The following is a 27,261-nucleotide window of genomic DNA, read 5'->3' on the forward strand; positions in this document are numbered from 1 at the left end:
CACCTCACACCAGTCAGAATGGCTAAAATTAACAAGTCAGGAAATGACAGATGCTGGCGAGGATGCGGAGAAAGGGGAACCCTCCTACACTGTTGGTGGGAATGCAAGCTGGTGCAACCACTCTGGAAAACAGCATGGAGGTTCCTCAACATGTTGAAAATAGAACTACCCTATGACCCAGCAATTGCACTGCTGGGTATTTACCCTAAAGATACAAACTTAGTGATCCGAAGGGGCACGTGCAACCAAATGTTTATAGCAGCAATGTCTACAATAGCCAAACTATGGAAAGAACCTAGATGTCCATCAACAGATGAATGGATAAAGAAGATGTGGTATATATACACAATGGAATACTATGCAGCCATCAAAAGAAATGAAATCGTGCCATTTGTGACGACGTGGATGGAACTAGAGGGTATCATGCTTAGCGAAATAAGTCAATCGAAGAAAGACAACTATCATATGATCTCCCTGATATGAGGGAGAGGAGATGCAACATGGGGGGTTAAGGGGGTAGGAGAAGAGTCAATGAAACAAGATGGGATTGGGAGGGAGACAAACCATAAGTGACTCTTAATCTCACAAAACAAACGGAGGGTTAATGAGGGGAGGGGGGTTGGGGTTATGGACATTGGGGAGGGTATGTGCTATGGTGAGTGCTGTGAAGTGTGTAAACCTGGCGATTCACAGACCTGTACCCCTGGGGATAAAAATATATGTTTATAAAAAATAAAATTAAAAAAAAAAAAAAAAAGGCTGAGTAAGAAGTCCTCCTGAGGGATGGACTGGGCTGGGCACAGGTCTTTTCTGACCTCTGGACTCGAACTGCACCCCTGGCTCTTTTGGGGCCTCCAGCTGTTAGCTCTAGCTGTCACTTACACTGCAGGCTCCCCTGGGTGTCAGGCCTGTGGATGTGGGAATGACACGCAGGCTCTCCAGCTTGCTGACGGCAGGTCCTGGGACTTCTCGCACCTCTCTCTCTCCCCGAGTGTGTGTGTGTGTGTGTGTGTGCGTGTACGCGTGCACGCACACATACACATCCTACTGGTGGTCCTCTTTCTGTGAAGAGCTCTGGCACATTGCCCCTTCAGAGAACAAACCTCTAGTCCTCTGTTAGGGAGGGGGAGAGGCTATCACCTGGAAGCCTCAGCCGGGGAGGTGACGGAGAAATGTTACTGCTTCGTACATGGTTTTTCAACAATTTTCCTTATTTTAGTCCCTTCTCTTCCTGGCTTGTTCTCCTTCCAGCGGTGAAGCCAATCCTTGGGCCGCGCAGGGATTCTGGGGCATATACATTAGGCTGCTTCTCGGTTTAGGTTTTGGCTTTTCTGGGCTGGTGTTTAGGGTTCCCTAGGGGGCTGAGGCCAGCTGTCGACCGTCCATCTATTTTCTTGCCACCACAATGTTGGTGTTTCCTCTCCTGTTTCCTTTAGCCTTGCGGGTTAATAATATGTGTAATGAAAGCCTCTGCACTGTAGTTTTAGAAGGATTTGGAAGAGAATGAAATTTCATCTATCTAGAACTTTCTTTTCAAACCTGAAGCCAAACTTATTCTTGGACAAACTGTCAGTATTCTTTAAAAAAAAAAACCAAAAAACCCCAAAAAACCTCGTAATTCACTTAGTTCACATATTACACATCTGGAATTTATAAGTTTCTCTTTCAAAAGAATCAATTTCAAGAACAAAATAAGTGATGATCTAATGTTAGAACAACTGCCATTAAATGTGAAGAAGTTTGGGATAACACTAGAAGTTATTTTTACGTATTCTGTTTATTCACCTTTCAGAGATAGACAGCCACACACACACAGCATCCCTGGGTTCTGGAGGCTGTGTAAGAGTAAATAATCCCATAACCTACAAGATCGGTCTCTATCAGCAAAAGGCACCTGTGAAAGTGGCATTTACAACTCTTTTTTGTTTATTTCCCCCAAATACAACAGATTCCGTGTTTTCTGTAGACTATGTTCAAAGACAGAAGGAACTGTGTTCTAGCTACGAAAAGGTGTTAAAGTTGGGCCTTCCCTTTTGGCCCACTGGGCACTTACAGTAGGTGTAACCTACAGCCTTACCATGCTGCCCTTTGTAGGGCTGCCATAAGATCAGATCAAATGTCAGCAAAATGCTTCACAGTGTCTGCATATAGTAATCACTCAATAAACATCACCTCCTATTATCAACATGCAAGCTTCTTCTTTAGTCTTCTGGTGACCATAACTCTGTAATAGTTCAATAATATCTTACTGCAAGTGAAGATTTAACAGACGTCTACTCAGCCACAGTTACAAAGACAGGAGCCTCGTAAACTTTCTTCATAAATGACCAGACGTGTGTCTCAATGAAGTCAAGGAACAACGACATGTTGTAGACCAACACCTGAAAACATCATCAAATTGTTGTTTTCTAACCAATGCTTCAGTTCATATGGAAATCTCCATTTCAGTTGGTTGTTTCTACATGTTTTCAAATTTTCAAAAGCAAAAAATAACTCCAGCATCCTCCGATCTCACCTTCCAGAATTAGAATTGCCTTTATGGCTTATTCTGTTCCACGTACCTCACTCTGGCTTATAAAGTCTGACCTGTACTCTGACCCTCGTTCATTGAGCCTTCCTGCATTTCCTACAGGTGTCCCTCCCTCCCCTACAAGACTTGAGACATGATGTCTTCCCTTTGGTTTCTCCATGCTCATCTGTTCCGAAGGTCTCTGTGTGAAAGCCACGGCTGGCTCCTGGTTCTGATCAGAGTTCACACACCACCTCTACAGAGAGGTAGGTCTCTGCTGACCAACACAATAAGTCTCCCCAGTCTTTATTTATTATATTCATCTATCAATTTGCAACATAACCTCCGGTATTTTGCTGATTTTTTTTTGTTTGCTGGTTTCCTCCCTGGCTAGAATATACGCTTCCTGGGAAGAGAGTCCTTGCCGATGTTGCCCAACACTGAGGAGTCAGGTGCATAGGAGAACTCAATAAATATCTGCTGAGTGAACGGCGGAGAAAAAAATCTAAAGGCAGTCCTCCTGATTATATACACTTGGCAAAAACCTTTAAATCTGCATTTAAAAAATATGGGAGACAATTAAGTTTTCATGTCCTTATGTACAGTTTCTTGGGTCCCTTCTATCAGGCTTGGCAAGTCTTTGACATGGGGCCTACTGAAGAATACTGGGCCTGGAAACACAGTTTTTAAGGTGGTGAAATTTTATTTTTTCTAGTTACCAGGAAGTAAAAGCTCATTTTTAAATTTTATTTTTGGTTCAGTTTTTAAACTGTTAATATTCCAGCCCAAGATGAAAAGAGTACTAACCACTGATGATTTTAACAATTACACAGGTATTAAAAACAAGACAAAGGGCCCCAAACAGAGTCGTTTACGCTAGGCCCTACATTGCCAAACCAAGATATAATTACAGTTCTTGTGCCAGAAATGTACTCTGAAGCCAGTCCATCAGGAATCACTTGATCAGCACCGATTAGGTCATTTGCCCGGTAAGACTCCCGCCATCCCCTGAAGGAGAGTAACCTTGTAATACACATAACCCCCACTCCTGCTCCCTTCTGCCTCTAAGTCTCTTGTTTTGTACAGCTCCTCAGAGCGCCTTTCCGTCTGCTGGATTGGATGCTGCCCCATTCATGAACTGTTGGCTAAAGGCATTAAGATCTTTAAAATTTACACAGGTGAATTGCATTTTTTTAACACATTTTGTATGTGTTTTTTTTAACACATAATTTGTATGTGTTTTGTAGATACACATATACCCTATTTTTGTTTTCTCCCCCTGCCCCCATTAGTTTTGCTGGTGAACAGGTCTCTCTCTCAATCCCTCCTTTTTTAAGGCAATCTCTACAGCCAACTTGGGGTTCGAACTCATGACCCCGAGGTCAAGAGTAGCATGCTCTACCGACTGAGGCAGCCATACACCCCTTTATTTGTTTTCTTAAACTGAAGACATTAATGCCATATAATTGGTTCTTAACCTTTTGTGGGATAAGGATCCCTTTAAGAATCTGATGAAAACCAATGAGTTCCTCCCCAGGGGGGAAATACATATAGACTCTTAGACTGTTCTACACAACTTCGGTTTCCAGACCCTCAGAAGCCTTTGGGCACAGTAACCCAGGCCAAGAAACTCCTGTGTGGTTTTTAATTCCCTCTAGAATCTCCTTAAGGCATAGGGATTTTAGAATATTCATCTTACCACCTGCTAAGCTCAGAATGCCAGCTTATCTTTTTTGTTTTCTATTTTAAAAAATCAAGAAAAGTAAATGCTACACTTTTACCTCCCGGAAACACGAAATACTGTAAAGCTCTGTGGTGATGGTTTTGTGCCCATAGATGACAAGGCAGGGGTGTCACTTAGCACTCTTTACATCATGCTGATTTGCAATACTCTTAGTAACACAGTTTCAATTCAAAGACAGAAACAGTGTTGTGGAGCCGAGTATTAATAAAAGCAATTAGTAAAATTTAAATGCAGTTCTTAACTTTTAAACATATGGCGCCCTATAACTTTGTTTTTAACTTGGTGGTTTGGAAATGGGCCATACTTTTCCATTATAAATGGTGGTTATACAGCAAAGGAAACAGTCAACAAAACTAAAAGACAACCGACAGAATGGGAGAAGATATTCATAAATGACATCAGATAGAGGGCTAGTATCCAAAATCCATAAAGAACTTATCAAACTCAACCCCCAAAGACAAATAATCCAATCAAGAAATGGGCAGAAGACATGAACAGGCATTTCTGCAAAGACGACAACCAGAAGGCCAACAGACCCATGAAAAGGTGCTCAACATCACTCAGTATCAGGGAAACACAAATCAAAACCACAGTGAGATACCACTTCATACCAGTCAGAATGGCTAAAAGTAACAAGTCAGGAAATGACAGGTGTTGGTGAGGATACAGAGAAAAGGGAACCCTCCTACACTGAATGCAAGCTGGTGCAGCCACTCTGGAAAACAGCATGGAGGTTGCTCAAAAAGTTGAAAATAGAGTTACCCTACGACCCAGCAATTGCACTACTGGGTATTTATCCTAAAGATAAAAATGTAGTTGTCCGAAGGGGCACATGCACCTCAATGTTTACAGCAGCAATGTCCACAATAGCCAAACTATGGAAAGAACCCAGATGTCCATCGACAGATGAATGGATAAAGAAGATTGGGTATATATATATATATATATATATATATATATATACACACACACACACACACACACACACACAATGGAATACTATGCAGCCATCAAAAGTGAAACCTTGCCATTTGCAACAATGTGGATGGAACAAGAGGGTCTTATGCCAAGCGAAATAAGTCAATCAGAGAAAGACAATTATCATATGATCTCACTGATATGAGGAATTTGAGAAACAAAACAGAGGATCATAGGGGAAGGGAGGGAAAAATGAAACAAGATGAAACCAGAGAGGGAGACAAACCATAAGAGACTCTTAATCTCAGGAAACAAACTGAAGGTTGCTGGGGGGGGTGGGGAGGGATAGGGTGGCTCGGTGATGGACACTGGGGAGGGTATGTGCTATGGGGGGTGCTGTGAATTGTGTAAGACTGATGATTCACAGACCTAATAAATAATATGTTACATGTTAATTAAAAAAATTTAGAAGAAAAAAGAAAAAGAAAAAAAGTCTGTGTGACTAGGAACGAATTTAAAATGAAAAAAAAAAAAATGGTGATTATCTTCTGGTAGACCTTTCAAGCTGGCAAAACCCAAAACAATAACACAACGACAACAAACAGTCCAGACAATTATTCGATCTGCAGAGCATTTGCCTTGGTTCAGCTATACTTAAGTGCCACTTACAACCTGCTTTCTGGGAGTGTTCTTCCAGTATCAGGACACACTGGATTAATCTCAGCATGCTCTGTCTCTGCTTCTGTCCCAGATTCTGAAGCAACTGTCTTTGTTTCTGAGCTGACTTTCTCTGGAAGGTTTACATGACCAGTGTTTACTGGCCAGATGGTATAGCACGCTGTTCTCACGAATGAACCTATTTCTTTAAGTTCGTGTCTTTATCCAGCCTTATTAGCAATTATGTGGTCAGCCTACACTTCGTCATTCACTCAACAAGCACTCACTGCTGGTGTCTCCATCTATGAGAGACGTCCAATGATGGCTGTTCAGCGGTGGTGGACAGAGAATAAACAAAGATAGGAGCAAGCCAGTCAAGTGACAGAAATCAGTCTGCACAGTGCTCTGAAAGCCCATGGACGGTTTTACACATGCACTCCAAAAGTATATTAACATTTTTGGACAAATCTGCTTTTTGCGGGGAAGAGTGCGTATGTATGGGTGTGTGCCTAGTGTGTGTATGGCAACAAGCATTACATATAATCAGATTCTCCCAAAATGTCAAGAACCATTGGCCTAGAACTAGGGATGGGTGAAGGTCTCTTACAAACTAGTCGCCTAGTGACCATGGATGCCAAAGTGCTTTAAACACTCGATGTTCTCATAGGACTGGCCGAGAACTACAGGGAAGGGGTAGAGGACAGTGACACAGGGAGAGGTGTCCTTGCTTGCTCACCGCACCTGACAAATGGGAAGAGCAGAAGTGAGCCCGGCTCTCCCTCTTTAAAAGGCAGTTACACATGCACATCCTTTGGGGTCTGGAGCTCTATTTTAGGGGGTTTCTCAAAGTTTCAGTTATAATCCACACGTAGTTCATCTCCCTTATAAGAGTTTCAATAAAAAACTGTTTCCCCCACCTCATTCTCTTTCCAATGATGCTTAGCATCACTCGCTTGGTCTTTGATAGAGTACCAGGCACGTAACTTGCCCATAATTTCATGCAGTTTATACTGTTTTGCTTTGTGAGACCTAAATGCCGAGAAGGAAGACTCCACAAGACCTACTGAAGGATAAGCAGACAGATAGGGTCACATTAAAAAACACCAAGAGATAATTAGCAAGAGAGTCAGTAGGCCACAGGAAACCACCCTAATCAGTGCTTGGTTCATCAGTGTTTTGTTTCCTGAAAAAAATATATATTTTTTGGACCATGACATCTAGATCTAACAAACTGGTTAAGAATTGAAGATGAGGGACTATGACGGCTTTTAACTTCCAAGTTTCCTCAAAATTTTCATTCTGTGTTTTTCCTGTTTTCAACAGAGATTAACAAAAAGGTCAAAGTGTGAAAGAAATTTGGGCACAGCAAGGGAGAGCTTACACCCTGGGTCTCACCTGAAGCTGGTCTTGGGGTGAAAGACAACATGGCAATTAGTGGAGAGGCAAAGGGAGCAGGTTAGAGATGAGAGACAATGCCAGAGCTTGACCCTCAGCATGGACAGACACTCCACAGACAGCCAGAGCAATACCAGTGTCAGCCTACGGCCTGCCCCCGTCCATTCACCCATTTTGCCCTTAGCATGGAGGAAGCACTGGGCCATCGCTTTCCCTCACCAAGCCTCAGGGAGCAGATTCCTACATCTTTAAAGCAGCCTTGCTGGTTAACGCATTTTGCCTTTAAATGAATAAGATTTTGGCTCTAACATTCTGTATTTAAAATAGAAAATCAAGGATTCTGTATTTTAATCAAGTCTCTTAGAGCTTTACTTTAGGCCCTGTTTTTCCCTCTCCCTGGCCCACTATAATTTCTTCTAGACTAAGTGGTTAGGAAGCAGAGGACAGAGCCAGAATTGCTTGGTTTAAAATCCCAACTCCACCACGATCTGTGGAACTCTGAACAAGTTCCTTTTATTCTCCGTGCCTCAGTTTCCTCAAATGTAAAACGGAGGATACGAACAGTCATTCCCTAGGGTTACTGTGAGGATGAAAGGCATCGATATTTGTAAAGCACCAAGACTGCCTGGACTACCCAAGGGGCAAACCACCAGCATCGTCCAGCTCACAGGTCAGAGGGATTCTTCCTTCAAAGCCTCTCTTGTTCCTTCTACCTGACTTAGATCCACCACCAACCTCTTTGACCTCATAGCAACACTATTTCTTCAGCCGCTCCATTCCCGCCTGCAGCCTTTCTCCATTTTGATGCGCCCTACATGTGGTTTCTAACTTCATTTCCTCCAACACTACTGAAATCGGGCCACTCCTCTGCTTAAACACAGTGGCTGTTGCCTGTGGACTACAGGTGATGGCCTTCTGATGGCTCAGCTTGAGATCATTAGCTAAGAACATTCTCAAGGGCTAGCAAGGTTGTGTGTGATCAGAGAGTCAAAATCCCCTTGACGGGCCCCAAAACACTTCCCAAAAGGATCCTTCTCATTATTCACAACAAACCTTGCATTCTAGAAGGACTAAATTTCTCATCATTTTCTAGAAACACCTGGTGCCTCACTCTTGGTACCTCACCTTAAAAGTTCCTTTTCTCCTGACAGTGACTTTGATCATTTCACTCGTAAGGCTGAGAATTTTAACTGCCCTTTGTATCATTATAGCCATCAAGACATACTGCCTTGTAATATCGCCCTTTATGCCATCCTTCTCCTCCTTTCTGGATTATATGCTGCTTGAGATGAAGGAACCACCTAGAATGGCAGCATGCCATTAATATGGGCAGCAGCACCCAGCCCAGCCCCTTGGTGGAGAAGTTTATTTGACATTAGGTAAATTAATTCGTGTTATCCCAACTGCATTTCTCACCATAACTTTTAATAAAATATCAGTAGTTCTGATTGCCAAAGTGATCAAGAAACTTAAACCATTCCCCCAAAGCCATGTTTTGGGTCATGACGGTCAATGGGACAGCCGTGGTCACTGTTCAGGAGTGAGGAGTGCTGCAGAGAACCCGCTTCCCACTTCCCATCTGCCCTTGCACCACTATGGCTGCTAACAGAAGATAAAATCAAATTAAATTTTTTTACAGTGGTCTTTACGTTCTTTACTAGGATAGGATTTCAGTTACCTGACACATTATTCATTTGGGTAACCTTTGTAAAACTTTGGAGAACACACTGATTTTCATTTTAATAGCATTTGAGTGATTCTGGGTTAACTTGGTAAGAAGAATGAAGAGTTCTGTTCTCTGGGGCCCTCTGTTAAGAATTAGTATCAAGTTAGTTGGGAAAAGGGCTGTCAGTTACTGCTTTGGATTAACTCTGTATGGCCTTAGTAATATCATTCACATGTTTTTGTGCTTGTTTACAGAACCCACTGGAATTTACCTGTAGAATCTTTCCTTTACCTTTTTCCATTTGATTGTCCTAACAAAACATGTTCAAAGAACCCAGAAAGTGGTTGGAGAGGATACTCTGTGATTTCCTAGATAACAAAGGTTGAGAGGAAAGGCAGTAAGGGATATAGCAAACATGGAAAGTATTTCTGATTCCAACAGAATGTCTTTGACACTCAGTAATATTCAGAGAGCTGCTAAGTTGCCATCATAGCATTTCGAGAGTAACATTTCACTCATCGCCTATGAATTTCTCCTAAAAATTAAAGATACTTCATCCATTAATTTTTCTAGTTCCTCTTGACTCACCCAAGTTTTGATCCGTGCAGTTTTTGAGGATGAAAACTCTGTATGTACTGTCTGCTGTGCAAATATACAGATACTGCAAAGAAATAAATTTCCACCTTTCCAAGTTTACTTTTCCCAACACGTCACTGCACCCTCAACTGAAGCATCTCACTTAAAAAGAGAATAGTCTAACCATTAAAAACTGTTAGAAATAATTCCAAGATTTAAAATGAATGAAAACTAAGGAATGAAAAGTCTTTTAGACTGTTACTGTGGAGGCCTGTCCATTTTAAGATGGAAAGTGTGAACTCCACTAAGATGTCCGAGGTCTCGGGGCCTACTCTTTTCCTTCTTCCATGATTCCATCACACACTTGGGGTTAAAAATTCTTACCTCACAATGGGTAACTACAGAGTGGAGAGGCCAGACGACCCCTTAACCAAGTGATCAAAGTTAGCAGCACCAATAGGGATGAAAGGACCCCAGGCGCCTCCAGATGTGATGTTCTGAGAAGACCAGAATATCATTCACTTAGTTAAACAGGAATCTAATCACAAGAGAAACGAAACCCAAATTGAGGGCCATTCTATCAAATACCTGGCCAGTATTCTTAAAAAATGTTAATAAATCATGAAAGATTAAAAAAAAAAAAGCTGAGGAAGTGTCTAGGTTCAAGAAGATGATGAAAACTAGAGATGTGAAAACTAAGTTAAGACTCTATCCTGAACTGAGTCCTAGACTGGAAAATGAGAGCTTGGGAGGATGTTGCTAGGACTCTGGAAAGACTGGAATATAAACTGTAGGCTAAAGTCTTGTACCCACATTGAATTTCCTGTTAGAAAACGATATTGTGATTATGGAAGATTCTCGTTCTTAAGAAACACTCACTGAATCTGAAGCAGTAAAGGGGCATGATATCTGTAATCTACTCTGAAATTGTTCAGAGAAAAATGTCAGCCAGTCTGTCTGTGTATCTATCTAGCCAACGATTGGGAGAAAGCAAATTTAGCAAAAATGTTGAAGCTTGGCAAAGGGTCTGCTGGAGATGTGCTATTCCTACAACTTCACTGTTAAGTTTAAAATCATCTTAAGGAGTTTACAATTTTTCTAGGGCCTATAAATAAAAACTCACTGCTATAATAGAAAAATAAAACTTTGGAAACCAGTACTTTTTTGGTCAAAATGTTCTAAAATTATTTTGAATTTCTGGGATAAATGTTTATTTTATGGTTTATAAGAGCATGGAGCAAAAAGTCAGAAAGCAGAGCCCACATCTCAGGCATTTTCACTTAATTGTTATAAAACCTTGGGCAAATTTACTTTTCTTTGAGCCTCAGCTAGTTTGTCTGTAAAATTAAAAAAAAAAACAGATACATAAAAGTATGGTCAGAAGAATAACATGAGACAAAGTACATGAAAAGCACAGACTATGTTTCTTTCTGGCACACATTAACATTCAAACAAAGAAAGCTTCTTTCCCCTACCCACATAACTTTTTTTTTCTTAATTTATTTTTTTTTCAGTGTTCCAAAATTCATTGTTTATGCACCATACCCAGTGCTCCCATAACTTCTAATCTTACAGACCACTTCTACTTTATTATGAATAGCAAAAAGAAAGCCTCAGGACATTCATCTTCCATTATGAGCTATCAGAACATAACTAGCACAGTGTATTTTATCCATTTGAATGCTTATCTGCTCATATATGATATTTTAGTCCTTAATTATGAGATAAACATGGTTCTAAGAAGCAGGAATTAGAAAAGCATGTCACGCTAAATTGCCAAATATATTTTGTTGACCTACATACACATTTAATATTAGCTCTATTACTGGGAACTATACTTATAGGTCCTTTGGAAGGTTATAAATATGACGTTATTAATGAACCATAGTTATCACAGAAAAATAATAATATAAGATCAAAAAATAAGTTAGATCATTATAATGTTCTTTTATCTCTAGAAGTTACTCCAAAGAGTCTACTCACTTCTAAAGTTGTTAATAAAAAGTGAATTCAAATTGAATAGTACAATTTTAATAAATCAAGTTCATATAAAAGGCATAAAAGAATTATGTAGATCCTTGCAATTTTTCTGAAACTTATATAAAACAAGGTACGTAATCACCATAGAAAAAAAGTTAGAATAAAATATAATAAAGATGACTTTCCAAAGGATAGAACTTATATTCACCTGATTTAATATGAATTCACTCAGTCCATCTCAACCCTATTACCTACCACACTTCAGCATCTGAGAGAAAAAAACCACCTATCTCCCTACTGTTTTGTGGTAATTAAAATTCATAAAAGAAGCAAGATAAAAATAAATGTCAACAGGAAAACCAAAAATTAATCATAAGAAACAAATCGAGTGTATTTTTTCTACAGAAGTTTTCTTTTTGAACAATCTTCTGTAAGCTGACTACAAAGCACAGAAAGATTACTATCATCAAATTTAAGGCTCTGAAATCATACTGGACTCTCTGTTGTCCTAAAGTTGATTTATATAAACCATGGATCCAAAATATAGTCATCACTGATCTTTTTCTTACAATGGCTTGTAATTAACAGAAGAGTCCCATGAAAGGACTTTAGGTATCAACAAAAAACATCTGTATCCTTCTTATCTTTATCATCCTAAACAAAGAGCAAGTTCACGGAGACTCCATCCTGGGGTTAGAGGCTACCCACGTCCAGCATAGGTGTAGTCCCTTGGGTCTGACGAGGCGAAGCTTATATGCAGTGACTGCTCATCACTGCCAGTCAGGGCCCAATAAAACGTCAGGCAGTGCTCTGTGGTAGGCAGGCAAGGGTCAGATTCAGGAGACAGGAAACTAGGGGTAGCAGTGAGGGTACCTGGAGAAAAGCTGGCATTTTCTGAAAGAACGATTCAGGCTGAGAGGAATCAGGAGCATGATTTTTTTTTTTAATATTTTATTTATTTACTTGAGAGAGAGAGAGAGAGACACTGAGAGAGAGCGTGAGCGAGGAGAAGGTCAGAGGGAGAAGCAGACTCCCCGTGGAGCTGGGAGCCTGATGCGGGACTCGATCCTGGGACTCCAGGATCATGACCTGAGCTGAAGGCAGTCGCTTAACCATCTGAGCCACCCAGGCGCCCAGGAGCATGATGTTTTTTTTGGGGGAAAAAAAAAATCCCTTGTGGCAGGAAACAGAAATAAGGACGTCACAAGTGATCTCTCCCCGAGCTGTTTCGCTAGGTCCCTGAACAGGTTCCTGGATGGTGAGGTACCCCACCGGCCGATGGCCATGTCTATCTTTTATACCCCAAAAAGACTTTCCTCTTAGAAACAGCACTTCATTTCTTTCATGAGATCCTGATAAAACATTCTGCTTTTATTTACTCCAAACTAATCATATTTGTCAAATTCTCTAATACTTCCATTTCAAGATGGTAGACAACCAAAGGGCTTAATAGTACTGGCCAGGCCAAGGTATTATCGACATTGGCCGACTTCCCGCTACATGACTAAGGCTGAGCAATTCTTGTTATTTTCACATTCTTCAAAGCTCCAGACATTATCACCCTGTTTTCCTTTACTCTTCCAGTGTGAGAATGTGATAAAAGGAGAAAGTGCTCAGTTTTAAAAGGATTTAAAAAAGAATGCTCCCCCATCAGAGCACCAGCTTCTTCAAACGCTCCCAAATTCAGAGTTTTCTACAGGTTCAAAACACACACACACACACACACACTCATGCACACACAGTTGATAAGCTTATCTTACCGCACTTAGAACAAAAACACAAAAAAAGATAAAGAGGCTACAAGGAAAAAGCCAATCCTGTAACCGCCATGTAGAAAGAGTTTGGGAAGAGATAAAAGCACGTCTGTGGAGGGACAGAGAACAGACAAGGGCAGGGGTCTGGAGGGTCTGGAATTTCTCCTTCTGAGTAGAAGAGGCCTAGGCCTGGTCTAGGAGAACACCAGTAGCACCAGCAAGCACAAAGGCAGAAACAGGATGTAATGCCCTAAATTTCTGGCATGTTCAAGGGTCCTTATAAAATGTTGTGGCCTACCAATATTTGTCCGTGGGCCTGGAATCAATCAAAAACCAACAAAGTGACTTCTGGACAGCAAATTAATATTCTCCACGGAACACAAAATTACTTTGCTGACATGGAGCTAAGTCTAAGACTTGGAATTATTAAGTCCACAGGAAAAGTACTTATTGAAGGTCTCAGGAATAAGTCCCAGAGACTTCTTAAAACTGTCCTATTAAGTCTCCAGACTTGTCTTGTGCAATTTCCTAACTGGGCTTTCCGACTCTTTTATTCTTTGTTCATGGCACCGAGAATGAGCTTTCAAAAACAGACACATGACCACCGCTCGTCAGCAGCTCCCTCCCACCCACAGGAGGGGCTGAGGCCACGTCATGTGGCTGATAAGGCCATTTAGTCTAAGGTTTGCCTGTGGCTCCCGGCCCATTCTGTGACTATACTAACCTTACACTCGTAGGCTGCTCTCTCGCCCACGAAGAACAAACGGAAAACTGCGACACACCTCACTGTCCTAAATATCATGCATTTTTTGCTCAATAAATGATCCATGTTGTCTGTATTCCCGGGCTCTTCATGTGCAGCTCCTCCTGGGGGGCTTGGGGCAGGGGAGATGAACATGGGGGCACGCTGGGAACGCCAAGCCGCCGGGCACTGTGAGAGCATAAGGTGTGTTGGGTCTTACAAGACCCGAGAGTGGAGAGGGGGTGGGGAGCTTCTCTGTGAGATCTGGGTTGGTTAGGTCATTACTCTGAGCCTGGGTTTCCTTATTTGCAAAATGACTAATAAACTGTGAGAGTGAAATTAGGCAATCCACACCAAGGGCTCCGAGCAAGGTTGGACATATGCTGATTGCTAAACGAATGTTAATTCTTACCACTATTTCTGTCCTGGCATTATAATGATGAGGCCTATAGACACTGTGCCTGCTGGGGAGCAACAAGGGTTGGTTTGCATAGACCTCGGAACAAGCATGTGTCACCCAAGACACAGCACAGCCTGGGTAGCATAAAGCTGAAAGCAATGCATTTATCTGTCTCAAAAAGCTAGACAATGCCTTCAGTTCAAACTACCCCACTGTGGGCATATTAATTTCCTATTTATTGCTACAGTAACAAATTAGCAAACTTAGTGGCTTGGAACAACACAAATTTATTATCTTAACAATTCTGTAAGCCAGAAGTACAAAATGGGTCTTACGGGCTAAAATCGAGGTATTAGCAGAGCTGTAATCCTTTTGGAGAACCTGAGGGAGTATGTGTTCCTTGGCTTTTCTGGCTTCCAGAGGCAGCCTGCATTCCTGAACTGCTTGTCCCGCCCTGATCTTCAAAGCACAGGGCTCTGATCCTCTGCTGTGTCCTCATATCTCCTCCCTAGAACTTGAACCCTCATGCCTCCCTCTTCTAAGAACCCTCCTGACTACATTGAGCCCACCCAGATAACCTGCAACCATCTGCCATTTCAAACGCATTAACTTAATCACATTCTCCAAGACCTTTTTACTACTGTGGTAACACGTTCACAGGTCTGGGGATTAGGATGTGCTGTCTTCCAGGGGCCCATTATTCTCCCTAGCACAGCTAGGCGCATGGCTGCCATTCTGAGCCCTCATAAACCACCAAATGAAGTATTACGTTTTAGTATCCCTAGTCAATTAATTGATTATACAGGCAAAAAATTTTCAGATTCATAATAGAGTAAAAGATAAAAGAATTGGGAGATGCAGATTACATACTTCGAAAAAGAAAAGCACTTAGACTTTCAAAAAAATACTGTTTGAAAGTTGACCTTATAACCGTATGATAGAGAATCAAAGATTATTAAGAATTTCAAGGGCCTGGGGCACCTGGGTGGCTCAGTGGATTAAAGCCTCTGCCTTCAGCTCAGGTCATGGTCTCAGGGTCCTGGGATCGAGCCCCGCATCAGGCCCTCTGCTCAGCAGGGAGCCTGCTTCCCCCTCTCTCTCTGCCTGCCTCTCTGTCTACTTGTGATCTCTGTCAAATAAATAATTTAAAAAAAAAAAGAATTTCAAGGGCCCTTAGAGATATCAAATTCAATTTTCTATTTGTTAAATGAACAGCATCTCAATAAAAATTCACACAAGGTAGAAGGTTCCCAACCAACTCTCTGGCTTAGAATATAGAACATTCTTTACTTCTATTACTACAGAGTCTTCATGGGAGACTAGTAAGTCATCTGCTGAAGTTGATACACAATAAAACTATGGTCAGGCTAAAAACTCTATCCAAAATGGAAGTAAAAAGAGAAATAATATGCCCAGAAAGGAATTTAAAAAATTAACTGTATTTGGAGGGATCAAATACAATTTATTGCAGAAGAATCCCAAGATATTCCTTCTAAAAAAAAAAAAAGAAGAAGAAGAAGAAGTTAAAATGAAAAGGATGTTGAGAAAAGGAGTGTCCCTCCAGGTGTGTTTGGGAATCGGTTTAGAATAAAGAACGCTAGACAATCTGGAGTATGAAGACTCCTGAAAATATTTTTACCTCTCCCCCAAAGAAAAAAGCTTAGTTTAAAAATAGGAGAATGTGTAAACAATGCGGTTATCTTATCAAGTAAGGCAAAAAAGCTGGGATGTAAAAAATGGAAATTAAGGCAAGTTGATGTACTCGAACAAAGAATTTTAGCAACATCTAGAAAAAGTGACAAAGCTCTTTCTGTGTGCTGTGTTTCTGTTTTGCCTTTCAAGATAATGTCCTGGACTCACATGCAGCTGAACTTGGGAGAGCCATTATATGTCACCGGATACGCTCTGTATATGATTCAGGAACAATTCCTTACTCAACATCTGCTCCAAGTGGTGACCCTGCCCTGGTATGAGCATCTCCAGCAAAAACTCAGTCCCTCCCAGGGAAACCTTCTGTGGACACTTCCAGCAAAGCTGCCTCTGTCGACCCCAAGGGTGGCCCTTCTAGAGCTCAGGAACCCTAACCCACACTCCTCAGAGCTGAGTCCAGAAGAGTACCATGGCCTTGTCATCCTTGGGGTAAATATTCTAGAAACTGCAGCTAAATGAGTTATGGTTCTTTTTATGCTCACACATATCTGAAGACACAAACTTACTCTCTGGTTCCAAGATGTGAGACAAGCAGGCAGGGGGATTTACTATCACAATTTAATATTTTAAATCAATACAAACATTCTAATGGCCACTCTTGCCACCTAAAGAACTTTCTTTTTCCAGGTCACAGGCCTCTTAAAGATTTCAACCCAACTGCATTATTTTTCATCAAAATTTTCTTAGAAAGAAACTCTGGAATTGATAGCTAAGGATCCAAAGACTTTTTAAACTTAAGTGACCTTTTCTAGGCAGACTAAGAATCTCAGCAACAGTTTGAAAATACTGTTAGAGTTACTTAAGATTAATGAAGACTAATGAAGGAAGACTCAATCGAAAAGAAAATATAAACATGCAAATTTGACCTTTCATCTAAAAGTCTAAGGTCACTCTCGTTTAGCTTAGGGGATCTTACTATTAAATCTCTTATACATTAATAATCTTGCAAAAGCTAAGAAAAAAATAAATTTTAGTTTATCTTGTTCATGAAGATACACTGCCTAATTTATTTTCATTCTAAGTTTAATAGAGTTATGCTTTTTTGGGGGGGCAGGGAATTAAAGATTAGAGAAAAATTCTCCCCACCAATGCAAATACAAAACTCGGTTGGGCTTTATCCATTTGGTGATTTAAGTGATTAAGAAATACACAGAATTTGGTTCATTTATCAGAGCTCTACCAGAAAACATTTAAAACTGGAATTTATTTATATTAATACCAGGAGTCATATAAAGGTAGTTATGAAAAAAGGGGAATTTACACTGAAATTCTCTATTTTACATCATTTATGCCAGAGGGAGAACAGTTTCGGGGCTTAGTTTTGGTGAAAATACAGTACGTCTAAGACAACAAGAGACCATCACTGAGCGGCACTCTGCAGCCAGAAGGAGCTGTGACTTGAAAACAGCAGAATTTTTTTTTTCAATACTAGGTTAGAATCTACCTTTACTGTTGATTTTCTGGGCAGGAAAATGGGAAATAAATTAGGTAAGAAGGAGCTGCTACCCATTTGCAGCTGTGTTTTACTTGAGTGAAGTCTGCTTGCTAAGCGGTTTCATCAAGTACCTGAAAGACGTAGACGATTGCTCATTTTTGAGAAATTTAAGAGAGCCATGAAGAGTCAGTGCACATCCTATACCCTCTCCCAGACTGCAGGTCTCTAAGGTCTCACCATTAATGTTTAATTCCCCTTATTCAAGGTCCTGAATGTTGTAAGGTGAGCCTCTTCTGGCTGCGGTTCTTACCTGGAGCAAAACTGCACACGGTAGAGAAGGGCTGTGGACTGCCTTGTATCTCTGCTCCCAAAAAGATACTTGGAAGTACTTCACCCACAACACCCCAGCATGTAACTTTATCTGAAAAGAGGGTCACTGCAGAGGTACCTCATTAAGATGAGGAGTCGGGGGGGCGCCTGGGTGGCTCAGTCGTTAAGCACCTGCCTTTGGCTCAGGTCATGATTCCAAGGTCCTGGGATTGAGCCCTGCATCAGGCTCCCTGCTCAGCGGGAAGCCTGCTTCTCCCTCTCCCACTCTCCCTTCTTGTGGTCCCTCTCTCGCTGTGTCTATCTCTGTCAAATAAATAAATAAAATCTTAAAAAAAAAAAAAAACAAGATGAGGAATCGGGTGGGTCCCTAATCAAATCCAACTGGGGTCCTTCTAAGGAGACAGTCGTGGGATGACAGTTACATAGGGACACCATGTGACAATGGAGAGGAGGAAAGATTCAGCTACGTGGTCCCGAGGGAGCAGGCGGCCTGTTTCGACTTCTTGTTTCTAGAACAGTGGAGCAATCAATGTCTGCTGTGTTCCATAGAAAGACAAACTTAAACGCACGTTACTAAGCGAAATGAACCAATCTGAAAAGGCTACTTACTGCATGATTCCAAGTCAATGACATTCTGGAAAGGGCAGAATGATGGAGACAGTAAACGTCAGTGGCTGTTAGGGAGAATGGAGGAATGAACGGGTGGAACGCAGAGCAGGGAAGGGCAGTGAAGCTAGTCTGTTCGATCCTCTAAGAGTGGATACATGTAATTACACATTATCCAAACCCTCAGAACGCGTGTGTAAGCCAAGAAGAGAATGTAAGGGAAGCTATGGAGTCGGGGTGATAATGACGTGTCAGTGTAGGTTCATCAGTGTAACAAATGGGTGGGATGTTGATCCTGGGGGTACGTGTGTGGGCAGGGAGTCCATGGGAAGTCTGTGTCCTTCCCATGCAGTTTTGCTGTAAACCTAAAACCCCTTGAAAATATAAAGTCTAAAACAGGACAAGAGGTTCTGCTATACCAGGACCAGGTTATTAAGATCTAAAAACGTAAGGAAGATGTTAAGGGGCTAGGTCGAAAAGATAAAAGATAAGAGGAAAAGCAAAAGCATCTGAAAGCTGATTTTAAGCAGTGAGTATTGCTTCTGGTGGAGGCAAACGAGCTGGTATCAGACCAAGGATCTTGCCAACAACAATTAGAAAAGGTGAATAAAAATGTATGATGTTCTGATTCAACATCAAAAACTAGCAAGACTTGAGAGAAGGGAAGTCCGTGAGCTTAGCACCTGGAGCACTGTTTCCTTCTATGTCTGTATCGGTTTGTAAGCAGTGGCCAGGAGGCCAAGGAACCAAGCAAAAGCTAAGAGACCTAGAGGCCATGCAGAGCCTTTGGCATTCTCATGAGCCTGGGGAGACAAAGATTAGAGTTGAGAAAAAGGCCTGGTAAGCACCACAGACTGTCCGATGAGGCCCTGAAGAGGTACACTGGTCGGTACACTGCATGTGGCTTTCTACCAGCTCACGAGAGCTGACTATGTACATCTCTTTCCAATTCCACATTCATGTGGGCCACACAGGCGGTCAGAAACTGGCAGCAGTTGATGGAAATGAACAAATGCCACAAGGAAGAAGCCTTCCCACCGAGAGTTGGTCATGCACTGCCCAGCACATCACTGGCTGCATTCGAAAAGGAAGGGCAAACCAGAAATACACCAAACCTCAGAAAGGCTGAAAAAGAGATTAAAAAATCAATCTCAGACCAATTACAATAATCAATCCTTCCCTTAGAGCGTGGAAGAAGCACAATCAAGTCCTCCTAGGAGGAAGATACATTACTGTCTAGAACCTATTGTTTCATTTTGTTTTTAAACAAACAATGGTCACCATTTAACAAAAATGATCAGGTACTTAGAAAGAAAAGACAAATGATCAAAATGAAGAAAAAAAAAAGAAAAGAAAAAAGGACTACAGAAACAACCAATATTACAACCAGATACTAGAGAATTCAGAATGAGCTTTAAGATAACCGAGTAATATGTTCAAAGACTACAAAGGAAAATATGAGGAATTTTACCAGAACACTAGAATCCATGAAGAAAAAAACAAACTTTACTGCTAGAAGAAGAAATTAATTAACTAAAAATTAGAAATTCCATAGGTGGGTTGGACAGCTGATTGAACACAGATGAAGAGAGGCTTAGTGAACCAGAAGACCACCTCACAAATATTAATGCACACACAAATTGCTTGGAGATGCAGACCATGACAGAAGGTCTGGGGTGGCAGCTGGGAGTCTGCCTTTGCAGCAGCCCCGTGGGGACAGCAGTGTCCCTCCTCGAGGGAACACGGTGTGCTACTACTGCTCTTGTTGGCCCAGTGACTGCTGTGAATATCAGGAAACTAAAAAATGGGAAAAGAGAAAAAAAATCCAGAGACCCAAAGAGAACAAAGAATGAAAAGTATAAAAAAGGATAGTGTAGACATTGGGGAACATAACGAAAATATCTAACATATATAATGGAAATCCCAGAAGGGATGGAGAATGGAGCAAAAGGAATCCCTGAAGACAGAATGGCTAATATTTTGCAGAGTTGATGAAAGAGACTAGGGTGGAATGAAGAAGCCCCAAGAGTTCCAAGCAGGATAAATATAAAGAAAAGTACCCAGCAGGGGGCTACAGGAGAGAAGGGCTCATATTCGGAAAGCTATAAAACATCACTGAGAGAAAGAGGAGATTAAAATAAAGAAGAGATACTTTATTCAAAGATGGAGAATCAGATAGTCAATGTCAATTTCCCCTCAAGTGATCTACAGAATCAAAACAATCTCAATCAAAATGCCAGCAAAATATTTTGGTGTAAGTTGACAAATTTCGAAAGGCAAAGGGCCAAGAATAGTTAGGAAAATGATGAAGAAAAAGAGAGCTGAGAGGTATATACTGCAGTGTCAACAGTTATTATAAAGCTATGGTAATTAACACTGTGATCTGGTAGAAAGATGGACAGACAGATCAAAAAACCAGGGTAAAGTTCCAGAACAGGTGCATACATACAGACAGACACCTGATTTATGATAAAGGGGCCCAGGCAGAGAGTGGGCAAAGATGAGATTCCATAAGTCGCATTAACTCAAGTGGATATCCTTATAGAAAGCAAAACAAAGCAAAACTCTTGACCTCCACACCTTACGGTGAAACACAGATACATTCCATGTGGATTAAAGATCTAAAGGTAAAAGGGAAAATAGTAAAATTTCTTGGATGAGTACACTGAGGTGTGTATTCATGGCGGTGTGGGGAAGTAACCTGAAATAGGACTCCAAACAAAAGGAAATCTAATAAATTCTACCATATTAAAACAGACTATGTCTGGTCTCCAAAAGACAGCAGTAAGAAAGTGAAAAAACTGGTTAAAGAATGGAAGATCTTTAAATTACCATGACTTGAACTCCAAACTAACAAATAATTCCTACAAATCAGAGGAAGGGGAGTGGGGGAGAAAGGAGGCAGGCAAACCAATAGATAAATGGGCAAAAGGTCTGAATAGGGGCTTCATGAAAAACTATATCCAAATATTATATCCTTATATCAACAAATAAGTATTTGCTGTCATAAGTTAATAGGGAACTATAAAACCACCATTAGATTACAGTGCATTCCCATGAAAATGGCTACTAACAGAAACATAACAATGCCAAGTGCTGGCAAAAATACAGAGCTACTAACATGATTATATATCGCTGGGGGAAATGTAAATTTAGGCAACGATTCTAGAAAACTATTTGGCAATATAAAGCAGATCCACTGTATTTCTATGACCTAGAGGTTACACTCCTTGCTACACACCCAGCAGACATGTTTGCGTTGATGAGTCAAACAAAAGGTCTAGAGAAGAACACTGACAGCGGTATTGGTCACTGTACTGATACTGGAATGCTGAACATACCGAATTGTATTTCCACATCAGGATGGATAAATGTGTGTGCGATAGAATACTATACAGCAATGAAAATGGATGAACTATAGGCACGTGCAAAGACAGACGAGTCTCATTGCCATAACATTGTTCAAAAAAAAAAAGAAAAATCTGGGGGCTGGAAGATGCCGCCCCAGGACAGCTGGTGACTGACTATTTCAGGGCAGATCAGAGGGACTGTCACAGCGCCTGAAATAAATACGGACAATCTCAACGAGCAACAGGTTCAACTCCAGGAAGAGAGATGCACAGATTTTTCACATGTGAAATCTTGGGACATGTGTATTATCCTCAAAAGCTGTATAATAATAAACCACGAAGAAAAAGATGAAAAATTATTTACTGCTAAAGCTAAGTGTTTTATAAATTCAGTAGAAAAAGCCATCTCTTATTAACCCTGAACAGTGAGCCTAAAGACTTCAGGCAACACTGTGTGGCAAATATTACTTTCACTGAAAAGCAAAAATAGTAAGAATTACATTAAAAACAAAACAAAACAAAACAAAAAACCCAGACATTCAAACACTGATAAATTCTTCCATTTATATCTAGTTGAAGAACAAGGCAAGTGAGTGTCTGGTGTTACTCTAAGGGACAGCGCTTTCTGGCGGGGAATGGGAGAGAATGGATGGGCAGGGTAGGGGGGGGGAACTCTGGGCTCTGGGCTCCAGTCATGTTCCAGGGGACACGGCAGTGTTCACTTTAGAAAAATGTGCAGCTGTACGTGTTTCTGCAGGTAGGTTACAGGGCAAGAAACTTTCTTACTAAAGAAGTAAAGTTTAAGTAAGAATGGATTAAACTATAAGGACAAGAGACCAGTAGTTTCCAGGACCTAGGGAGGGAGGCAGCAGGGAACTACAAAAAAGATAAAAGGACATTTTGGGGAGCTGCTGAAACTGTTCTATCCCCGGACTGGGATAGTAGTTACAGCAGTGGATGCATTTATCAAAATTCAAAGAACTGCAGACCAAAAAAAGGTGAATTTTGCCATATGCAATAAAAGCAATTAAAATTTAGACATAAAAGTAAGGAATTAATTTGACTTATTTTTATGTTTGTGAAAAGTTGACTTCCATGGTGCTATAATCTGTTCTTTTCATTGATTAAATTAGAAATAAAATTAAACAGTCTGCTTGTAAAAGATTTTCTTACCTTTGTATACACAGAAACTTGTCAAATAAAAATGTCAAAATTTTTGAGAAAACAAAGAATGATATTCCCTTCAGTTTTGGGGGGGAAACCAGACTTTAAAATATATTATATCTATGCAAATAAAAAATACATTTGGTATGTTGAAATAAAAAATCTGTATGTTTTAGGCTTGATATTCACATATGGCATAATAGAAAAAATAATAAGCTCCGGGTTATTCCTTTTAGTATTTATTCATGTAAGCTTTGAGGAAAATTAATGGTAGAGCATAATTTCTTTTAGTTATTTGAAACAAAACAAAAATTTCAGTTAAAAACCTATGACTTCCTCTTAAAGCTTATTAACATTTTTTCATCTTTGGCCAATGAATCTAGAAATTAAATTACTTTAAGACCACTAATTTCTGAGGCATTCTGAAAAACAGGCTGCCTTTACTGGATCTCAAACTTTTTCACATTCATTTTAGATTATCTTATTCTAATACATTTCTGAACATGTAAGGATGAAATTAAGTTGAGGTTCATTTGTGTGAAAGCAACACAAATCTGAACTAGACAGACAGATAGCAGGTACCAAATCTATTCCATGGAAAAGGAGGGAAGATGTGGGGCCCCCAGTAAGGAACAAATTATGGTAATCAGGGTAAACATGAAGCTTCTTTTGCTCACAGATATCTAAATGTAAGCTTCTTTTCAAATATCCAAGGATTTCTCTTATCAACACAGGTGATACCAGATTATTTTTTCCCCCGTGTCATCAGAACCCCACTTCTCAAAAGAAAAAAAGGTGATATTTTAGGGGCCTAAAGTTACTGAAGTCATCCAAGGTCCCCTGCCCTAGCCCCCATCTTGAAAACTCTCCACACTGTTTAACTTAAAAGTGATACCATGAGCCAGCTGTGTTTATTTATTTGAGAGACAGAGAGAGAACACAAGCAGGGGGAGCAGCGGAGGGAGAGGGAGAAGCAGGCTCCCTGCTGAGCAGGGAGGCGAATGTGGGACTCGATCTCAGGACCCTGGGATCATGACCTGAGCCGAAGGCGGACACAACCATCTGAGCCACCAGGTGCCCATGAGTCAGTTGTGTTAAGCCAGGCAACAGAGTTGCAGTTTTGTAGCTATTGGCTAACGAATCTAATACTTTTTACAAGAGAAGTATCTTACCACTTGGGCTGGAACTTGCGCCATTTTCGCAGCAGGAGTTCCTGGTCTTGGGTAAAACTGGTTAATAAAGAGGCTTGGAAATTTGTACTCTTCCACAAGCTTCACTGTTTCTTGAAAATCTTGATCTGTTTCTCCAGGAAAACCACAGATAATATCTGTGGCCAGAGTTATTCCAGGAACTCTAGAAAACAACACAACAAACATGTTGGAAGCTGAATACAATCCATAATTATTCTATTTCTTTGACATTTTAAATGCCATAATTCCTTTTAAAAATAAATTTTGTTTTTTAGGAAAGGGACATTTGCAATGAGTATTTATAGAGTCCTACATACTGAAAAAGTTTATGGGTAACAGTGGTCCCTGTCATCCTGAAGGGACACTCATTTTTAATTCTTTTGAATGTCTCTTTGTTCTTTTTTTCTATATTTTAAAACTGATGCTTATTCTGCTATTTCCAGACTTATTGATATTTAAGCAGCATTTTACTAACTTCTCTACTATAGTAAATGAAGATTTAGCCGCTTAAACTACTCTATCCATCCCCTCCCAATTTAATCCCTGCACAGTTTTAAAATTAATTGTATTTGCATTAGTATAAACTGCAAAGGTACCATTCACTGCAGAGACAACTGGTAAACCTACCATCATGTTTTCTTTTACTACAATGTTTAATTTTTCTGAGAGTTAGTAACAGTCTCTTAAAAATTTTTTTGCTGCATTTCTAGGTACCCATGTTCATGTTTCCATAAGCTCCATCATATTGATCAAAAATCAATACTGTTTTCCAAACACTCAATGTGCTACACACATAATTCATGGATTCTATTTTTTTTTTTTTTTTCCTGCTGGAAATGCCATTCCTACTTTCTTCAAGTGTGTGTTGCTTTCATAATGAACTGGGTTTCATCCTTCTATGTTGCTCTTTGGTTTCCTTTTTTCCCCCCCCATTTCCCTTTCTCCTGAATCCTATGTATTCTTATTTCTTGATTACTCTATTTTGCTTAATTCTGCTGGAGAATTCTTTCAGGAACTTCACCAAAAAGAATGCCAGGGAAATTTTGTTGTTACTGTCTTAGCATATCTGAACATGTCCTAATCCATACCATTGACTGATGGAGCGGCTGTGCACAGCATTCCAAAGGGAAAAATACTGGCCATCGGAATTTCATACTCTTTTTTTTTTTTTTTTTTTCATGCTGGCAAGGTTCTGATGAGATGTGCAGATTCACTCACACAAACTATGCTCTCCACTTTCTTTCTGAAAGCTTTTAGGAGATTAATTTTATTCTTGATGTTTTTACATTTCATGATAATAGGCCTTGGATTAGGCATATAAATCTTTGTACAGGCACAGCCTGAACACTCATGGTCTTTAGGTCTAGCACATTTTCTTATGTTACCATTTAATCATTTGTTTTAGAGATGCAACCTCTTTTCTCATCTTCCTAAAGATACCAGTTAAGTTTTTTACAAGTTTTCCTCTGCTCACTGCAACAGTGCCCATTTCCTCCAGGTTCTCGTATGTTGGTCCCTCTCACTCATGGCTGAGATCTGCCATCAACAAAGAGTGACCCTGCCCTTTAATATTAAAGAATAAATCATCGAAAGCTTCTCATCACAGATCGATTGGGTAACAAGCTGCCTTTGTTTTTTGATAAGTCCACATGTTAGCATCTTGGATGTCTTTTCTCTGTGGCTCTGGAGTTTCTCCATACGTATGCTACAATATTCTACTGTGTAGTAACAGTGTAACAACGGAATAAGATGAACAGTATTCACAACTCCAATATTATCCTCAACCCATAAACAGGAAAATAGCCTCAAACATCACAAACTGTAAGGAACCTGACTATATCAATTTTTCTATCTCCTAAATGCAGGCCTGTATGGATGAATAAAACAATGTATCTCATTTAAATATATTAGATATTTGGAGGTATAAAAGAGGACAAAAAATGTGGCGAAGGGAAGTCAGATTATTGGCTGCCTAACACAAGCAGCATCATAAAAACGACAGCTTTCCATACCTTGTTTGGATAATACTTTAATGCCTGTGTGAAAGGAGAATGACACTTATTTTAAAAAATATTTCTTTCTTGATTTCTACTTAGTGTTACTCGGCTGTTAATTTGGTTGACCTTGAATTAGTGAGATAAGTTCCAAAGGCTGGAGCTTTTCTCTGTGATGGTTAATAGAAAAAAGAGGTAATATGCATAAGAAAAAAATGAAACCATTTTTAAAAAGTTTTATTTTTTGTTCTGATACAAAAACATTCTTTCTCCTTCAAGGGTGATTTATCAAAATTACACTTGAAAATCATGAAAAACATGTTTTTGCCTTAAGCTGTAGATTAAAAGACCTTTTTCTAGACTTACTAAAGCATGAGGAATAGAAAAAGTATGTCAATAACTTTAATCAGCAAATGTTTACACTTGACTTTTAACTACTCCTGAACAAAAGAAATCCACAACTAGAACTATAACAGACCATAGCAGAAATGACAGAGTAGAATCCAGCTCCCCTAGGAAATTAAAAAAAAAACAAAACCTTAGAAACTGCCTGTGAAATATTATAGAAACCAAGACAACTGGTTATTGTCCTAGGCTATGAATCGCAATGAACTTGGCACTAGATTATGGGGTATTCCCAAAGGAAAGTACCTTACTGGTTGCCCCTACCCCCAAGCTCCTTGATCCAGGATAGCCGAGCTCAGTATTACACAAGACATGCTTACTTTGGCATGAAGGTTGCCAGTGAGAAAAGACAGAAATTTACAGAAGTCATTTTAAATGTTAAAAAAGGGGACGTTCAAAGTGTGAATACATTTGATAATCTATGCAAAAGGCTGACTGGTAACAAGGGAGAGGGTGGGTAAACTATGACTTTGTGACTTAGGTTAGCCAGTATTTAAAAGTAAAAGCAGTTTAATTGGTTTCAAAGTATGTAAGAATATAAAGTATGTAAGAATATAAACTGATTGCCTATAAAAATGTTTTCAAAGTGAAGACTACACTTTAATGTTAGATGAGGCTCATCTATACATTAATTTTATACATGCAAATGATGCTTCTTAAAAATACTTTGGCTTCTTAGGGGAACCAACTAAAAAGACTCTTATTTACACAGTTAATTTGCCTAAGTAAATAATTC

The 27,261-nt window shown here is 40.1% G+C and overlaps 1 protein-coding gene across 2 annotated transcripts in view; it reads right to left on the reverse strand.

Annotated features, from left to right (window-relative positions):
• The window catches only part of LOC111138564 (CDK5 regulatory subunit associated protein 1 like 1), a 653,240-nt gene that overhangs the window by 148,821 nt on the left and 477,158 nt on the right, over positions 1-27,261 (reverse strand). For both annotated transcript variants that reach the window (XM_022490583.1, XM_022490584.1), the window contains exon 11: positions 24,109-24,289. In XM_022490583.1, coding sequence (XP_022346291.1) covers positions 24,109-24,289 — 181 coding nt within the window. The remainder of the gene's footprint in view (positions 1-24,108; positions 24,290-27,261) is intronic.

Source organism: Enhydra lutris, unplaced genomic scaffold (genome assembly GCF_002288905.1).
Source record: "Enhydra lutris kenyoni isolate GAN:26980312 unplaced genomic scaffold, ASM228890v2 scaffoldscaffold93, whole genome shotgun sequence".
Classification (NCBI taxonomy): Eukaryota; Metazoa; Chordata; class Mammalia; order Carnivora; family Mustelidae; genus Enhydra; species Enhydra lutris.